We start from the raw sequence: 17,306 nt of genomic DNA on the forward strand, positions 1-17,306 counted from the left end.
GACAGACCCACATTGTATTTGAAGAAAAAGATCAAACACCATCTTTCACCTTTGGTTGAAATGTCAATCACGAAGCTTCAACTCCTCTTTCTCTCGCCATTTGCTTAAGCACCACTCATCATTAACCTTCTCGTGCCTTCAAAGCAAAAAAAAAACACATATTAAACACCATATCACTATGAAACTATCACATACTCTGGTTAAGTCTTTAGCCTCCATCATCTTCTCCAATAAAACCTTTTGTTGTTTTGTATCTGTCGACTTAATACCGATAGTCTTTTGTCATGGGATCTGGCTAATTATTCCATTCTCTAATCTATTGCGAATGAACAAATTAGATCGAGACAAACGTTAGGAAAAAAACTCTGTTTCATTCTTGTATACTAGTGACTTCAAAACATGTTCTTTTTAGGTACCTTCAGAAATCAAATCAAGTTCAGTTTCAACTACGCTTACCATAGAAATCGCTATTATTCATATTCAAAGGTCTTTCCAAGCTTACTAGATTTGTCATTCTCCACAACTATGGTTCTTGTGAATTCTTTAGGCGAGAAAAAGACTATGCAGCTTGTAAAGCGCAAAGAGATTTAGTGGTGTAAAGTAAGAGTTCTAGCTGGTGCAGCTAGAAGTTGAGTGGTGTGGTGGTTCTTGAACAATAGAAATTCTGGCGATGATACATCCGAGAGAAGAGGCTACGGTGAAGCGTGAACGAGCAATGGCTACTGCCTTCTCTCATCAGGCCAACGGCCTGAGACTCGGGTACATTACTTGTTTGTGTTTCAGATACCTTGTAGCAGAGTGCTGATGCTACACAATATCTAGGTCAAGCTTGGTTTAACCTTGACAAAGAAAACTAGGAATTGAGTTGGAAAGAACAGTGGATATAGCAGCTCGACCTTGGGAGATTAGGACTCAATGCCTAGTCACTGAACCGAACAAATCAGCTAGGAAACCGGAGATATTATCACCCAATGTGATCACAAAGGAGACCTCGGGTAAACCAGGTTTTACCAATCATAAAGTAGGCTTCGGCATTTTTCCCGGACCCGAAGATCCGATCCAAAACTGATCTGAAAACTCCCGGTTCAGATAAAAAGCGAACCGATCTTTTTATCCTATTGGGTCTTGTTCTGGAGGACCCAACCAGATCTAAATCCAAAATCCGATGGATATCCGAAACTTCTAGTATATATAAGTGTTTCAATATAGTTTTGGTATCATAGGTATTTTTTTAAGTTTAAAATATGGGTTTTTGGATATGATTTTGGTTTTTAGGTAAAATTTTAAAATTTCAAAAATATAATTTGGATAATCAGAATAATCAAAATTTGGGTAAGAATTTGGACATTTTAATGTTTTCAGGTTTTTTCTGTGTGTTTAGGTATTTTTAAGCCGGATCCAACATGATCTTATCCGAACCTGACCGAGAACTGAACCAAACTGAATCGACAAATTCTAGTTATCTCATTTGATCCAACGATATAAAACTTCAACCGATCCAAACTTGATAGAACCTGAACCGAATCCGATAAAAAAAATTCTAATTATTTTATTGGATCTAAATATGTAAATATGTAAGACCGACCCAAAGAATCCGGATCCGACAAGACCATCCGAGTATCGAACGCCCAGACCTCGGTGACGAAAGATCTTCAACGTTATGTCAGTTTTTAAAATTAATCTATTTGGGCTTACTCTATTGGGCCTTCGATACAATGAGTCGGCGACATAACTAAAGTTATAGAATCTGAATCAGGTCTTGTCGCTTTTCGTCTCTCTCTGTCTCTTCGTGTTCTCTTTCTCTCTGTCGCTTCTAAACATTCAGATCGCTAGCTAGCTAGCTCTGGTCATGCGCATCTAATTTGCTGCTGTATTCCTTCTTTTTCCCAGAGCTGAGGTAATATTAATCCTTCTTGAATGATAATTGCTTAAATTCATCTTCTTTAATAGTATCTCGACCTTACTGTTTGATGCAATCTCTCTCAATTAGAGTTTTCTGGGAAAAATGACTGAACTTTCTTGTTCACATCAAATTATTGTGAAAATCCCACGTCAGGGTTGAGTTCCTTTCACTAAATCTCTTGAAAGATTTGGTTGAAAACGACATTTTTCTAATTTTTTTTTTAAAAAATCAAAACTTTTCAAACTTGGACCGATCTAGTTAAAGCTCCACACTTCAGTTACGTGTTCTATACATCTAATCTTTAGTGGTGGAGACTATTGTCTGATCAAATCAACCCCTAAGTTTCTCTGATTCGCAGTTTAACAAAAATGAACAAAAGTCCACGCATCGATATCCCTTCATCGTCTTCTCCAGCTTCAGCTTCTTCTGCAGATGGTGAGTTCAATGAAGACGACATCTTCTCGATAGACGTAACTCACACTCCTCCGTCTTCTTCTCCTTCTCAACACCCGCCTGCTCGCCAGCTTCAACGGAGCAAAAGCGGTTTGAAAAACGTGGAAGCTTCTGGTATCCTCGCTGCTCTTCCCGAGCCTTCTGGTAACAGCTACCTCAACCACGTCTTTCACCATAAGCCTGCAGCTTCTTCCTCGCCTTCTTCGTCTTCGGCTCGAACCATTCCCTCAGCTCCTAAACCGCCTCAAGAGAGGCTTCCGTATACAGCTTCTTTTATAGGTGGAGGGAAGTTTCCTCAGTCAGCTCCGGTTCAAGTGCCGTTAGCATCTTCGGCGATGATGAATCGTCATAAGAAAGAGTTCAAGCTGACTGATGTGGTGGATGAGGATGAGGAGGAGGAGGAAGAAGGTGAAATGCTTCCTCCACATGAGATTGTAGCTCGGTCTTTGGCGCAGTCTTCTTTACTGTCTTGCTCGGTGCTTGAAGGAGCTGGAAGAACACTTAAAGGGAGAGATCTCAGACAGGTAAGGAATGCTGTTTTCAGAAGAACCGGTTTCATAGATTGAGTTTTTGTTTTTTCACCTTAAGACCATTCTTTAATTTGTTATCCAATTGGGACCTGTCTTATTTGGTCACAGAAACTTTCCAATGTATGTTTATATATGTTGTGTCTACTTCATATCAAAGACTGATGTGATAACTCATGTGTTTATATAATTGTTTTATGCTTCACATGTTGATGAGCCACAGAGCTTTAGAGATGTTCTTAGGTTTGAGTTTCACATGTATTCAAGTTCTTACATTGGCGAATCTCTAATCTAAATTGACTGGACTTTAAGAGTCGTCATAGTCTTCTGTCAGAGGAAAAAGTGAATCACCTTTTATGTTGTCAATGTGAATTTCTTCAGTAAAAATTAAAGGCAATGAACAAGAAGTGAAAAGAGAGAGGGGACCATTCTTAAAGTGATAGCTCTTTTACAATCTTGGCTCCATCTTCTTCTTCTTCGACATCACTCTCAAACCCATTAGATATTTTTGAGGTTTAGTGTGAAATGTTTTACTTGGTCATATAACAGATACACTGTACTATGTTATCTACCTGTCTTAAAGAACAAAGTTACTGATGATATTATCAGTTGACAGACCAAATAAAAAGTGGGAATCTATTGTAGATTGAATATGATTTTGAGTGATGAGACCCTTTTTTTTTTTGATCAAAGTTACTGATGATTTTGAGTCATGAGACGTTAAAGTAAAGATTCTCAGCCTTTCTATCTTTTAGTAGAAGGTACTTTATGATAAATCTCAACCTTCTCATTTGGTGTGGTTGATGACGTATTTATTACATCACATGAAAAGGTGTTTGCTTTTTCTTTCAAAAGGTTTAAATTTGTAAGAGTTTTAATAACTATCAGCTAAATGAATATAAAATGAACATCTGAAACCATGCATTTCAACCCAAGTTTGTATTTTTGACTAACTTTGCAGAATCTAAAATTATTTGTATAAAGATGAATGATGGAGATGATGGGGAGTAGTTTTGATCAGCTTCCTACATTTAGACAAACATGGGCGGTTCTCTATACCTATCTCATGTCCCCATTCTTTTACTAATGAAAGAAGACAACGATCACATTCAAGTTTGGTGGATATCCTCCTACCACTAAAGTAGGTGTGTGAGAGAGAACAATTAATGACATCAGATATAGATAAACAATCCTTTTTTATTACTCCTTGTGAGGAAAATTTTCACTTGTAATTTAAGGAAACTGGCTAAATCCACATGATGTTCCAGAAGAAGCAACAATTCAAAACTTACTGTTCATTGAAAATGACTAACTTTCTTATCATTGGGTCCAAAAGTATAGAGTGAGATATAAGAATCAACCTAACAATGATCATATCTAGTTTGGAGAGGGTATTTACCGACCTAGTTTTTTAACAGTTTATAAGCTGAGAAAAAGGTAGCAAAACCCATATGAAAATAAAAGAGAAAGTGCAAGACTTTATTACAGCATCCATGGAGAACAAGAACAGGGAACTGAAATTTCTCAAGTATCTGGCTATTGGAGTAACAAGAGGATGATGATGATGATACAACACACAACAAAAAGGTTTTCAGATACAACAACAACAAGAAAGAAACCTTGGAATCTAACCTTAACTGAGCTACAGGTAAAAAAGATGAAAATTACAAATGACAAAGGTCAGGAGGATACTGGAAGAAGAAGAACCTGAGACTGTATGGTCTTTTTTCTCTACTCTTTCATCCTTTTCCTGCCTTTTTTCTTTCAAGCCATTGAATACAAACGTCTTCCCTGTTCCGAACAATCTAAGCCAAAGCTTTCAATGTGAATGGAAGCTTGACAAGCCCTGCAAAATGTTTTCTTTTTTTAGTTCAACGAACAGGACAACTTCAAAAGTACTGAACTTGAAGTAAAAAAAGACAGACTTTGTAATAACCTGGAACAAAGAGGATAATTGTTTGGATTGTTAACGATGGCGAGAAATGGAGGAAGCAGATGACGGTTTGTTGGAGAAACCATCGTGCTGCTCCTCTTCTTGGCCCTGAAACCGTGCTGGTATGCGGAAACCGGAAGAGAATTCACCTTGGTGAACCGGGTGAGGAATATGGTGGTTGAGATCATCGGTGGAGATGGACTGATGGTGGTGGTGAGGATCAAACCAAGCACGGATCATGGGACTGTAACTGGACTGAAGGGGACCCCTCTGAGAATAAAGCTGACTTTGGCCGAGTACTGGCTGAAACGACGTCGTCGAAGGAGCTGGAGGAGCAAAGAGAAACCCTCCTCCTCCTCCTCCGTTTCCTGTCTCGGTTGCTCCGCCGCTGTTCCAAGCCACCAGCCTCTGAATTGACTGCTGCTCCCAACCACCCGTCGACGTGTCATACCCTAGCGGATTGCTCTGCCCGTAGAACAGAACTGGCTCGGCGGTGGAGGCGGACGCGGAGTGGTGGTGGTGGAGAAGAGACGGTGGACCATCCGGGAAGGAGTGCAGCGAGAGACGGAGATCTTGGTTGTGGCTATTAGTTCGAGAAAGCAAATCCGGCGGGTGATGATGATGGTAGTTGCTGTGCATAAGCTGGTTCGGAGGAGGAGCTTCCGTCGAAGAGCCAACCACCGGGAAGAACGACTTTATAGTGTCAGCGATAGAATCCGAATCCATCGACGGCGGGAGAAAACTCGACTCGTTCTCGTTCCCCCGATGCTCCGCCGCTCCGTCGAATCCACCGAACTGAAGCTGGTTCTGCTGCTGCTGCGACGGCGGCGGCGACGGAGAGATTCGAGTTTTAGCGGCGGTTCTTCTCGGTTTCGCGTTTGCGGCGGCGTTGCGCATTGCGTCGGCGGGGTTCCACGGCGGAAGCTGAGCGAGCTCGTCGATGGAAGCTTTAGCCTTCTTGATAAGCCAGTCGACGGCTTTGCTTGGCCGGTCGAAGCCGAGGCGGTCCTGAACGTCGTAGAACTGAATCGCCGTGTGAGCCGATAGCCTCACGCGCCGGTCACGTGGCCCTTTGGCCGTGCAGACTTTGCTGTGCCGATCTTTCCTTCCCGTCGACCGGACAATGTGACCTCCTTGCACCTCGACTATCTCGCCGCAGCCGCCGTTCGCCGCCTCGCGGTGGCTCATTGAAGAAGGCGGTGGTGGTGCTGGAGGGTGGAGAAAGTTGTGAGCTTCGTCTGCCATTGGTTGAGCATATTGAGGAAGCTCAGCGTCTTCTTCTTCTTCTTCGTTGAGGCGGCGACGGCGGAGAGGGCGGTCGTGTAAAGAATCCAGAGTAGCTCAAAAAGGATGTAACTCACGCATACTCTCTCACCCTAAAAAAACCCTAACCCTAAGAAGCCAAAGAAGAAGAAGAGGATTTGTTAAGAACTGAAGACTAACCCATGTCTGAATCTTTCTCTCTACTTCTCTTTTTAAAATTCTATGTACTTGCTATAAAAAAAAAGTAAGAAGGAGACCAAACAGATGAAGCAAGCGAGGAGAGAGAGAGAGAGAGAGAGAGATGAGTAACTGACCAATCAAGAAATAACCCCAGCGAAAAAAGCTTTTTCGATTTTTTTTTTTTTGTTTCTCGGGAAAATTTAAAGAGGATGGTAAAGTAAAGTAAGAGAAGGAGAGTGTTGTGGGTTGATGATGACGCAACTGGTAAGATGACAGTGTTTTTGCTCTTTCATTAAAGATCTCTCTTTCTCATCTCTTCTCTTCCCACATTCAATTTTCTTTTCTTTTTTAGAGGTTGATTGTTTGTGGTTTTTGGTTTAGTTTTTGGTTTTTGTTTTTACAAAAACCATTTTTCATCCAATCAAGTTTTAGTTTTTAGTTTTTGCTTTTGTAGAAACCATTTAATTTGCCAATCAAGATTTCTAATAAATAGATTCCCTAAAATTTAGGGAAACTAGTTTTTGAAAAGTTTAACTAATTTGTGAAGAAAAACCAAAAACTAACTTTTGGGAGCTTTCAAAAAGAAAAACGAATTTTGATTTTTTTGGATAGAAACTACAACATTTAATTAATTAATAATTAATAAATAATATTTTCATAAAGATAAATAATCATACAATTTTTGGTACATTAGCTATAATTTAAACAATAATGTGATATAATTTATTTGTGTTCAATATCTGTAAAATAAATTTATATAGTTTATAAATAATATTAATTAATTTTAAAGCTTAGTTATTAATTTCTCTATATAAAATAATAGAATAATTTAATAATTACTAGTCACATTAAAAATAACTAAAATTATAAAACATAATATGTTTTAGTAATACAATATATTGTATTAGTCATGAAAAATAAAAATAGCCATTCAATTTTAAGAAAATATAAATAATTTATATGAGAAATTTTATAATTAGTTTAAAAATTTTAAAATTTTTTATTTTTATATAATTTATAATATTTAAGAAAAACTATTACTATTTAAGTTTATAAAATTAAAAATAATTTATATAAGAAAAATTTCTAAATAGATTCAAACTTTTAAATATTTTTAATTTTTTGCAATTTATATAAATTTTATGATAAATATTTTATTATAATATATTTTTTTATAAAACTATAATAATTAAAATATGTTATTGTATTTTATTTTAAAATAATTATCACAATATTTTGATAATTTTAATTGTAAATATAAATATTTATTTCTATTTTGTTGTATTATTTCAAAGTAACACATTAATTCATTTTTGAAAAATAAAAAAATACTGCAAAACCAAAAACCAAAATCAAAATCTAAGAACCAAAAAGCAAAAACCAAAAGCTAAAAACCAAAAACCAAAATCTAAAAACCAAAAACTAAAATCTAAAAACCAAAAACTAAAACTAAAAACTATTGAAACAATCATCACCTTAATATTTCACCTTTTTCTTTACTTTGTTTCTTTTTGGGTAATCAAAGTTTAGTTTAGTTGTTTCCCAAATTTATCCATCTCTTCTTTAAAAAATATCCATCTGTTCCAAAATACATGAAAAATGCAATTGAAATACATTTTTTAGAATAAAATCTGAATGCTTAACTCTTTTACATTCTAAAAAATGTTCATTGGTTACAATAAAGAGATGTCAAAGGTATTTCACTTCATTTCATAACATGTCATTTTGTTCCCGAAAAAATAACTTTTAAGTAAAAAATCTTTCTAAATTAAAAAAGTTATGGAATAAGTGAAATGTTGATTCCATTCCATTAACTTCCATAAATAATTCATACCATTCCATATTTTTTTTATTAAGCATCCAAAATTTTAGGATATTGCACAACTATTAAAAACTTATTTCTTATCTGAAAATATCATTAAAATAAAAATAAAAATGTTTAACTAATTATAAAATATACTACCAAATATTATTAGTTACAAAGTTTTTGATAAATATAAAAACTGTTATTAAAATACAAAAACATCTTCTATTTTGAAACATCAGACACTTTATTAAGCATCATATATTTTGAAACAAAAAGAGTAATTCAAAGCTGAATATCAAAGTTTTGGTTATGCATACATATAGTTTTTTGTCAACAAAATAAAAATTATACAAAATGATTGTGAACTATACAAATAATATGCCACCACATAGTCATACATTTATACAAATTTAGATAGCCAATAAAATAGGACATATTTAGAATTTCCATCTTCTATTAGTCTTTTTAAGAAAATAGATCAAATATTCAAGGAAAATTTTCATGTTTACCATTTCTTATACCACTATTTATGTTTACCACCGCTAAATAGACATTTTTAAAAATACATGCTTCATTGAATGTCAAAATAATCTTATACATTTGTTCTCTATATATATAATAAATAATTATTTTAAAAAATAAAAAAAATTATACCTTTTCATATTCAAACTTGTTTTTATAAATTTGTTTCTTTTATGAATTTGTTTTTGATTTTTTTGTTTGAAAATCAAAAATTATTTTTGAAACTAGTTTCTTAAAAAATTATATTTTAAAGTATTTATTTATATATTTATTATAATCATAACTTTCACATTTCAAAAATCCTACTTCATCCCTCATCTCTAAACTCTAAGTATATACTCCCTATGGATTTAAATATAAGATGTTTAAGGTTTTACACACATATTAAGAAACAATAAATACACTATTTTAATTGTTACTTTTTAATTATATCAATAATGTTTCACCACTCATAATTTTACTTTTTAATTTTAAAAATAAATACATTAATTATATCTCAAAACATCATACATTTGTATACAAGATAAAAATATATAACATCTTACATTCATATCCGGAGGAAGTATTAGTTAATCTTAGGGTTATAAATATCTTTTATATTTTATTAAAAGTAGTTACTGTAAACATAGAAAGTAATACTATGAATGTAGTATTTTTGACAATTTTTTAATATTCAAAATGTAATATTACACAATAGTAATCATGTGATAACATGTTAAAAATATCATTGGAAGTTGGTGTGTACAAGCTTAATATAGTTTTATGGCTATCAAAATTTTGTCAAATATGTTAGCAACATAAGATACGTTAATTCAAGAATGTTATCATGTAATAGATTTTTTTTTTGATCAACTGATAAATTCATTAAAGAGAGAGGATAAGGAGGTTGGTGTGGACCTGAGCCCAACACTAAGAGTCTGTTACAAAGTGAAGCTTTTGCCAAAGAATTTACAGGCTTATTAGAAGATTTAGAGATGAAAAATGCGTGAAAAGCAAAAAAAAAAAGAAACAATAAGCGATTTAATGTCAGATATCTCTCCAAAGAGTTCTACCGATCTTTGATTCGTGATGATGGTTTGAATAAGCCCTTGCAATCTGATTTGAACCGGACGATGTTATCATGTAATAGATCAATAGTGTATTGTTACTTGTTAATTGTTACTTGTTAGTATAACTGGCAATTATTTTTTTCTTATATAAGTGGTAACTGGTAAGTGAATATATCATAATCGTATACTAAATTACTGGGAAATAACAAGGTGATTTAATAAACGAATAAGTACCCCAGAAGAAAAAACATATGGTGTTGGCTGGGTCAAGGATCAATTCAAGGTTTCGTGCATCTCCGGTTTCTTTTTAAAGGGTTGACTCACCCATAATATTATGGAACTATATAAAAAAGGGTCTTTGTTTGTTGATGCTCCACTTTCTCCACCTTTTTTGTTTTAAAGAATCTCAATAGTTTATAACTAAAGCAGATTTTATTCGGAAAATCGGGACTTGATCACATATACACAAGGATTTAACGTAACGCTCGATCTTCGTATTAGTCTATACGCTTCGAACACCTTTGTCTATGAATGAATTTTCATTTTATGCTCTTTTTCGTTTTTTTTTATCATGTCTTAATATTATATAAACTCTTATTTGCTTCACTTGAAACTAGACAGCGACACAAAGAGATCCTCGTGTTTTGTTCTAACTTCCACTACTTCTTTGAGTTATTTCCTACATATTGCGACTTGTTCAGATAATTCTTTTATCTCTAACATGCATATAACAGAAATTCATATGGAAAATGTATATATTTCGAATTATGACAATAAGGTACGTAATAAACTAATTAATACTAAATGATAGTAAAAGACAATTTAAGCTTCAACGGAGGTATATAATTCATATCTTACAAGTTATAAAATAATCGGTGTGACTCCATATTCCATAATGCTTCTTGATCCCAACCAACTGACGACAACTACAACTCTTGCACAACTATATATGGAGTAATACTGTAATACTATATCTAGGCTAAAAACGAATAATAACAAAACCTTGTGTTGCTCACACAGTTTTATTTACATGTTAGATTTGAATCTAACATAGTTTTCAAGTCGTTGAATTGGTTAATTTTGGCTAACGGAACAATAAAGAAGTTGACTCAACGTATATACCATCACCTTGTGCTGTTTTATTAGTTGGAGGAAATAGTTATACGGCATTATTTGTAGACTTTTAAACTATTGCGTCAATATATAACTAATTCAAACACACCTACTTGAATGGAATAATAATTCTGAAAGTGACATATTAGCATTATAAGCATTATACAAATGGTCGGTCGATTGATAAACCTAATACGAACACATTAAATAATTGTTCAAACAAAAATCAAATAATATATCTCAACATAATTAGGGTGTAACTGGTAACAACTAAAAAGAATGTATGGAATGATAGGAATTATAATTTCTGGAATTTAAAGGAATGGAATCAGCATTCCACTTATTCCAAAACGTTTTTGATTTGGAATGATTTTTCAAATGATAGTTAATTTTTTTTTTTGGAATGGTATGGAATGTTATGGAATGAAATGGAATACACATTCCATTTTTTAATTGTAACTGGTGAATTTTTTTTGGAATGCACATAAATTAAGCATTCAGAAAGTTTTTATTCCACAAAAATGCATTTCAGTTACAGCCGATCAAAGAAGCTTTCCACTTGGAAATCTGGAGTTACAGTCACAATTCACAACACAACAAAAGTAGAATGATTATATTCAAACTAGGGGATTGTCCGCGCTTCGCGCGGAGTTTATTGGTTAGATGTAGTTTTGTTTCTTTGATTTAGGTGTTCCTAATAAGTGGATTACGATAATCTAAGTTTTGACAATGGTGCAGGTCATATTGATAAAGAATAGCTGGTAGTTTGATATGTTGTAGGTCATCCAGTTTTGGGATTTTGTTTGACATTTTGTGGTTTGATTTTGGTTGTAGTGTAAAGTATATGTTGTATGGACGTATGGTTATGTAATATTGGTTTGGGAATAATAGTTAGTTTTTTTTTACAGCAAATAATATTTAGTTCTTTTAATAGTTAATTGTTTCCTTCTATGATATTTTGTTGAACACTTTGCTTCTAAATTATTTTAGATATTAGTATAAGTTGCAATATTAGTGTTTAAAAAAATTATTTAGTGTTGTTTTTCATACTTTTTTTTAGTCTGATATTTATTTGAAACGTTTTTTTATACAAATTTAGTTAGAGTCTACAAATTGTAAATCATTAAGACAAATATGATACATTAGAATATTAAGATCTATACATAAATATGGTTTCAATTTAGAGATACACAATCACAATACGCAAATTTAAAATATTTTGGGCAATTTATATATGTATACAAAAGTTTGCAATATTAGAAACACGATTATAAATTTTTGTATTAGATTTTTGCATAGTTTTTTTCACTATGACTTCAGATTTGTTAATTTATGTGAGATTGAGTACAATTTAAAGAACTTATTTTCGTGAATTTAAAACCCGTACTGAGAAACATTAACCGGTATTGAAACGTCTATTATGTAGGAGTTTAGTTCGTATAATTTAAAATAAAACCAAGTTGAAGATGGTTTAGTTTATTAAAAAATATGTAATTATTTTAGGAAAAAGAACATTATGTATTTATGGGTATTGTTGACATATTCTATTTTTTTGAAGTCAAACTTCTGTTTAAAACGAAGATAATGGTGACATGAGAACTGAAAGGCTGGTTGGGATATAGAGTATTCATTCGGAGTTGTGATTGCCTTCTTTAAACGCACCTGCAATGTTTTCTATCAAAATTTTGTTTGTTTTTCCTTTTAGGCAGAGCGATTTTTATAATCATAAATTTGAAGTACTTACCGGTTCCAGCTTCTTCACACCACTGTATTGCTTCATTGTCGGGCTTGAAAGAAAATCTGAAAATGGTATGTAATCAGAATATGCCAATATGGACAAATACATGTATACAAATAGGTTTTGGCTTGCGGCAGTCAAAATAAAAATGGGTCCCAGAAATAGCATTGAGGTAAAGTTGACCTACAAATGATGTTTTAAAAAAATAATTATTTTTGGGACATGAAACAACTGTGTATTAGTCTGAATATAATTTTGTTTTGATTTCTCAAACAAAACAAAATGATAAAGATGATGATGATGTCTGAAAATCCATTTCCATCTTTCGAAGCTCCTTGACTCTTGCTCACCTCTTGATCCTTCGTAGTTAACCGGCTCGACCCTGCTTCTCCATGCTTCAAGGTGGCGTTCACAACCACTCTCCTCCTCGCTTCTCCTCCTATCCAAGAGCCAGAGGAATCGAACTTGAGATCAATGGTGAAATCATTGTTTCAGGCTTTGATTAAATAAAATGTAGCAGTATAATGAATAGGCTGAAGCTCTGAGGTTTGGAGAGACTCTCATTCCTTATTTATAGTATCATGAAATAGAGATTTCCCAAGGGGTGCTAAAAGAAAAATTAAAACGACATAGCGGGAAAGCTGACCGAATATAGAAAATGAGGAGGATTAATGGCACATAGGCGATGGAAAATAGGTCAATCGAGAAGACGACTGCTTTGTGACATGGAGGTGGGCCGTGCCGGGCTGAGGAGATAATTAGTAATAATGGGCCATGTTTCCTTTCTTTCCAAATATGGGTGTGATCTGTTACTTTTATACGTTTTTTAAAAGTCCAAATGTAGAGTCGTGTGTTCCAAACGTAATTGTGAACGCAAGGTGATTAATTAGGTGTTGCCACATGTCCAAATTTGCTTCCTCTTACCGTGATGACATGACAAAATGATTGGTGGGGAATATTTCTGTCTAAGTAGCACCCTTTAGAATCTCTTAAAATAGTTCCTTTTATATAGTGGGATGTTGATTTTGGGTGTTTATGTGAAATTCAACTATCAATCACAATAACGTCATAGCTACGAAATAAAATGAAGAACAATTTCTGTTTTTATGCTATTATTGACAACATTTAATTTTGAAACGCTTCACTATTAAATTAATTGACCACTTGGTGTATCTTTTGTTTGTTATTTTACATTAATATTCAGTGTGTTCGGAGACTTTAGATAATTGGATGTTCGACATACGTCTAAGATCAAATAATAGTTCTTATTAATATATATATATATATATATATAATCTCAATAGATAAGTATATAATATAAAAAAAACTAATTAGCTGTTTAATCAAGTATCAAACCAGCTATATATAACCAAATGAATCACCGATACAAGAGTCAACATGATGACTATCCTGCCAATAACCATATGTGTAAATATTGATTGAAATCTTCGAACAAAAATTGTTACCGAGTCACTGACGATGGTGTGATACGAAGGAGCAGATATCGGCGGCGAAGGAAAACAATGTGGTAGAAATCAACAATACAAACTAGCATCTCTTAGGGCTAGGGAATATAATGACACGTGAAACATATAGACAATTTTGATCTTAATGTATTTTTTTTGGTAAAATGTTAAAATATTATACCAATTTTCGTTTTTATAGAAAATACAAGATGTGAGTAACGAGAATTTAAACAACAACGCAACTCCGGAACACACTACTAGCAACAAGAAGGACTGGACCGAGCAGCAACACAACGGAACACATATAGACAATTTTGATCTTAATGTTACTTGTGGATCCTTAATTACTTCCATATGAATCATGATTCCACTCTAGTCACTAGTTGTCATGCCTTCGATATTCCTTTCGTGCGTAGGTTTTAGATTAAAATGTGATGCAAATATTTTTTTGACAAAGTACACCAGTATTTTGATGCAATCACGACGTTGAAATGGACAGTCGCTTGTTATTACCAGATAATTATATCCATGTCGATATACTCTTTATTTTCTAATTTATTTGATGTTTAGATTTCAATTAAAAACTCATTCAATCAGTCAAAAATATAACATTATATAATAGTCATAAATGTAAACAATATCAATTCTTTATCAGAAATAGTAAAATATAGTTTATTTTGTAATTAAAGTATTTTTTTTAAAACATCAAATAAACTGAAACCTAAAAAGTATCATATATGTAACTACAACTTATTGGCTCTTTTTTTTATTGGAACACTACAACTTATTGGTTCTGTTGTTGCTCTTCGTGCATTAAGAAGAACAAAGCAATCGAAAATTCACAATTAAAAAAAAAGGAAAGAAGGACGATAACTTTTAAAGATATCAAACGAAAAAAACAATATTACTTGATTATATCAAAGTAACATATGTCGTGAAAATAACACAAATACAACTCATCAAGGAAAAAAAGACAGAGAGAAAGACAGACGTGACGTTGGATTGGCACGTAGGACATGACATTGCTACTTAATCACGATGACGTGGCGACAAATGACAAATGGCTCCACTGAAATTAAAACTTCACCTACTTTACCCTTTGATTATCAAAGAAAATCACGATTTTACCCTTGACTGCCATTGTCGTATGTTATCGACCATAGTACCATTTGGATCAGTTCTATAAAATCCGTTTGTCATCATGTTACATTTATTCTCCAAAAACAATGAAACTTTGATTACATGTTACTTTTTTTTTTCGGTTTCTGTATAAAATATTAAACACCTTTTCTTCGTCCATTCGCTATCAGAAAATTATTTTGTTTTGTTCGATATTATTCGTCACTATCCAAGGGTCTCTATTCATTTACTACTCATAATTTTCAAAGTTTTTGTGTTTATCCTCCAATATTACCTCAAATCTATTAATGTCGTTCTAGAGACCACGTTATACACACTGATTCTAGTTCAAGAAAGAAATATCTGAATCTCTAATATATAAATAACATTATCTTTATACGAATAAAAGCTAAGGAGTTTTTGTTTCTTGTTTTCTGTGATTCATTTGATCATCGACAGACAGATTCGTAATCAATGTCTAATAATGGACTCCAAGAGAATTCGGTCCTATGAGGGTGCTTTGCAACTATGGTTCTCCACAAGATAGTTTAAATTTTATTTTGTGAAGACAAACTTTTCTATCTAAAGTAGCTATGGCTGTAAAAACTACTTTTTCTGAATAAATTTTACATATTATTCAAAAAAAAAAAAAAAAAAAAAAAAAAGATTCTAAATGTTATTGTTTACTGAAATTTGATGATAAGTGTTTTGTTTCAACATAAAACTAATTATATAACATTTAGTTATTTAAAAAAAACTAATTTTGTTTACAAGAAAAGAAGGAAAACCAAGAAAGAAAGAAAAAGTGAGACATCGAGAAGGGAACATAATGTCCTTTCACTTTCTCACTTCTTTTGACATGGGTATTCACTCATCGAAGTGAAAAAATAAAATAAAAACTCATAAAGACAGAAGGGCTCGTGATCCGATAATACAAAACAAGTACACTTTCACCTGTTTGTAAATAAATACATATACTGCAAAATGCAACTTATGTTCAAGAGATGCAGCTCATATATACGTGTAACAGAGATGTATTTACACACAAAAAATGTAAATAATGAAAAAACAATAGTATGCGAGAAGCGAGTAATTAAAAGTGTTAGGTGAATTTTTTTAAGGGCAATTGTCAATAATAGCACCTTTTGAAGTTTATGTCTCAAAAAGAGCACTAGAAGGAGAAAGTCACAAAAATGACATTCATTAAAGGGTAAAATGTCCCTAATATCTTTGGTTTAAATTAAATAAACAAATAAAAATAAATAAAAAAATTAAAAAAAATAAAAAAAATAAAAAAATAAAAAAAATAAAAAAAAAATAAAAAAAAAAATTTATAGTTTCAGATTATATGTTTTCAGATTCGAAATTTTTATAATTTTTTTTTAAAAAAATTTTTGAATTTTTTTTTATTTTTTTTCAAATTTTCTTTTTATAGTTTAAAAATAATTTTTGAAACTGTTTTATAAATTTTTATTTTTTTATTTTAGTATTTATTTTTTATAAAATTGTAAACCCTAATTCCAAAACTCCACCCCCTTAACTCTAAACCCTAAGGTTTGGATTAATTAACCCAAGGGGTATAAGTGTATATTTACCTCTTTAATGAAACTTATTTTTGTGACTCTGAGCCTTGAGTGCTACTTTGGGAACAAAAACTTGGTTTGGTGCTATCCTAGTCTTTTTCTCTTTTTTAATATGGGTTTTAGGCTGAGATGTACAATTTGGGCCCAAAACACTCTGTTCTCGTTCAGATTCAGGCATTGGGTATCTAATTAACATACCGAGATAACAGAACTTCTATGCAGCTCGTGGAATTTGAGATTCAGCAGAATATCCACTTTGAAGAGCTAACATGTTTGCTGAGATGCAGAGAGATTCTGGAGGAGGTAATGTGAAAGGCTAATATAGTCAAACAACGAGAGGAACAACTGAGCATCATTTAATCACCTGAAATTGCATAAAACGAGGGAGCCTCCACTTGGCAATTATTTCCTTCGAGCTCAGATAGGACATCTGCTCCTGCGAAGCATCTATTGATATGTTGAGACAATCGTTCTTTAGAAAGGTTTATAATGTAATTTTTGAGCATCCATATTTGTTAGACATGACCGTAAGTTAGACTTACTCGACCCAAAATAGAACCAAACAAAGACGCAACGATCTAGTTATAACTACATTCCAGCTTTTTATCTAGAAGCAGAATCAGAACTAGATGAACTAACAACACAAGGCG

General features: G+C 32.8%; 2 protein-coding genes across 3 annotated transcripts; one reads left to right on the forward strand and one right to left on the reverse strand.

The window, feature by feature from the left end:
• Positions 1-1,714: 1,714 nt before the first annotated feature.
• LOC111215705 lies at positions 1,715-3,088 on the forward strand. Of its 2 annotated transcripts, none has more exons than XM_022719695.2 (2): positions 1,715-1,897; positions 2,262-3,088. In XM_022719695.2, exon 2 carries the CDS (start codon positions 2,272-2,274, stop codon positions 2,920-2,922), a length of 651 nt encoding a protein of 216 aa, XP_022575416.2. In that variant the 5' UTR covers positions 1,715-1,897; positions 2,262-2,271; the 3' UTR covers positions 2,923-3,088. The 2 variants fall into 2 exon arrangements, with proteins under 2 accessions (XP_022575416.2, XP_022575417.2); XM_022719696.2 differs by having other exon boundaries at positions 1,763-1,897; positions 2,246-3,088.
• A 1,253-nt stretch (positions 3,089-4,341) lies between these two features.
• On the reverse strand, positions 4,342-6,555 carry LOC125609044 (transcription factor TCP4-like). The gene is made up of 2 exons (XM_048779825.1): positions 4,820-6,555; positions 4,342-4,729 (listed from the first exon to the last, which is right to left on the reverse strand). Exon 1 carries the CDS (start codon positions 6,059-6,061, stop codon positions 4,850-4,852), a length of 1,212 nt encoding a protein of 403 aa, XP_048635782.1. The 5' UTR covers positions 6,062-6,555; the 3' UTR covers positions 4,342-4,729; positions 4,820-4,849.
• Between the last annotated feature and the right edge of the window lie 10,751 nt (positions 6,556-17,306).

The sequence above is a fragment of the Brassica napus genome, chromosome A5, assembly GCF_020379485.1.
Source record: "Brassica napus cultivar Da-Ae chromosome A5, Da-Ae, whole genome shotgun sequence".
Lineage (NCBI taxonomy): Eukaryota > Viridiplantae > Streptophyta > Magnoliopsida > Brassicales > Brassicaceae > Brassica > Brassica napus.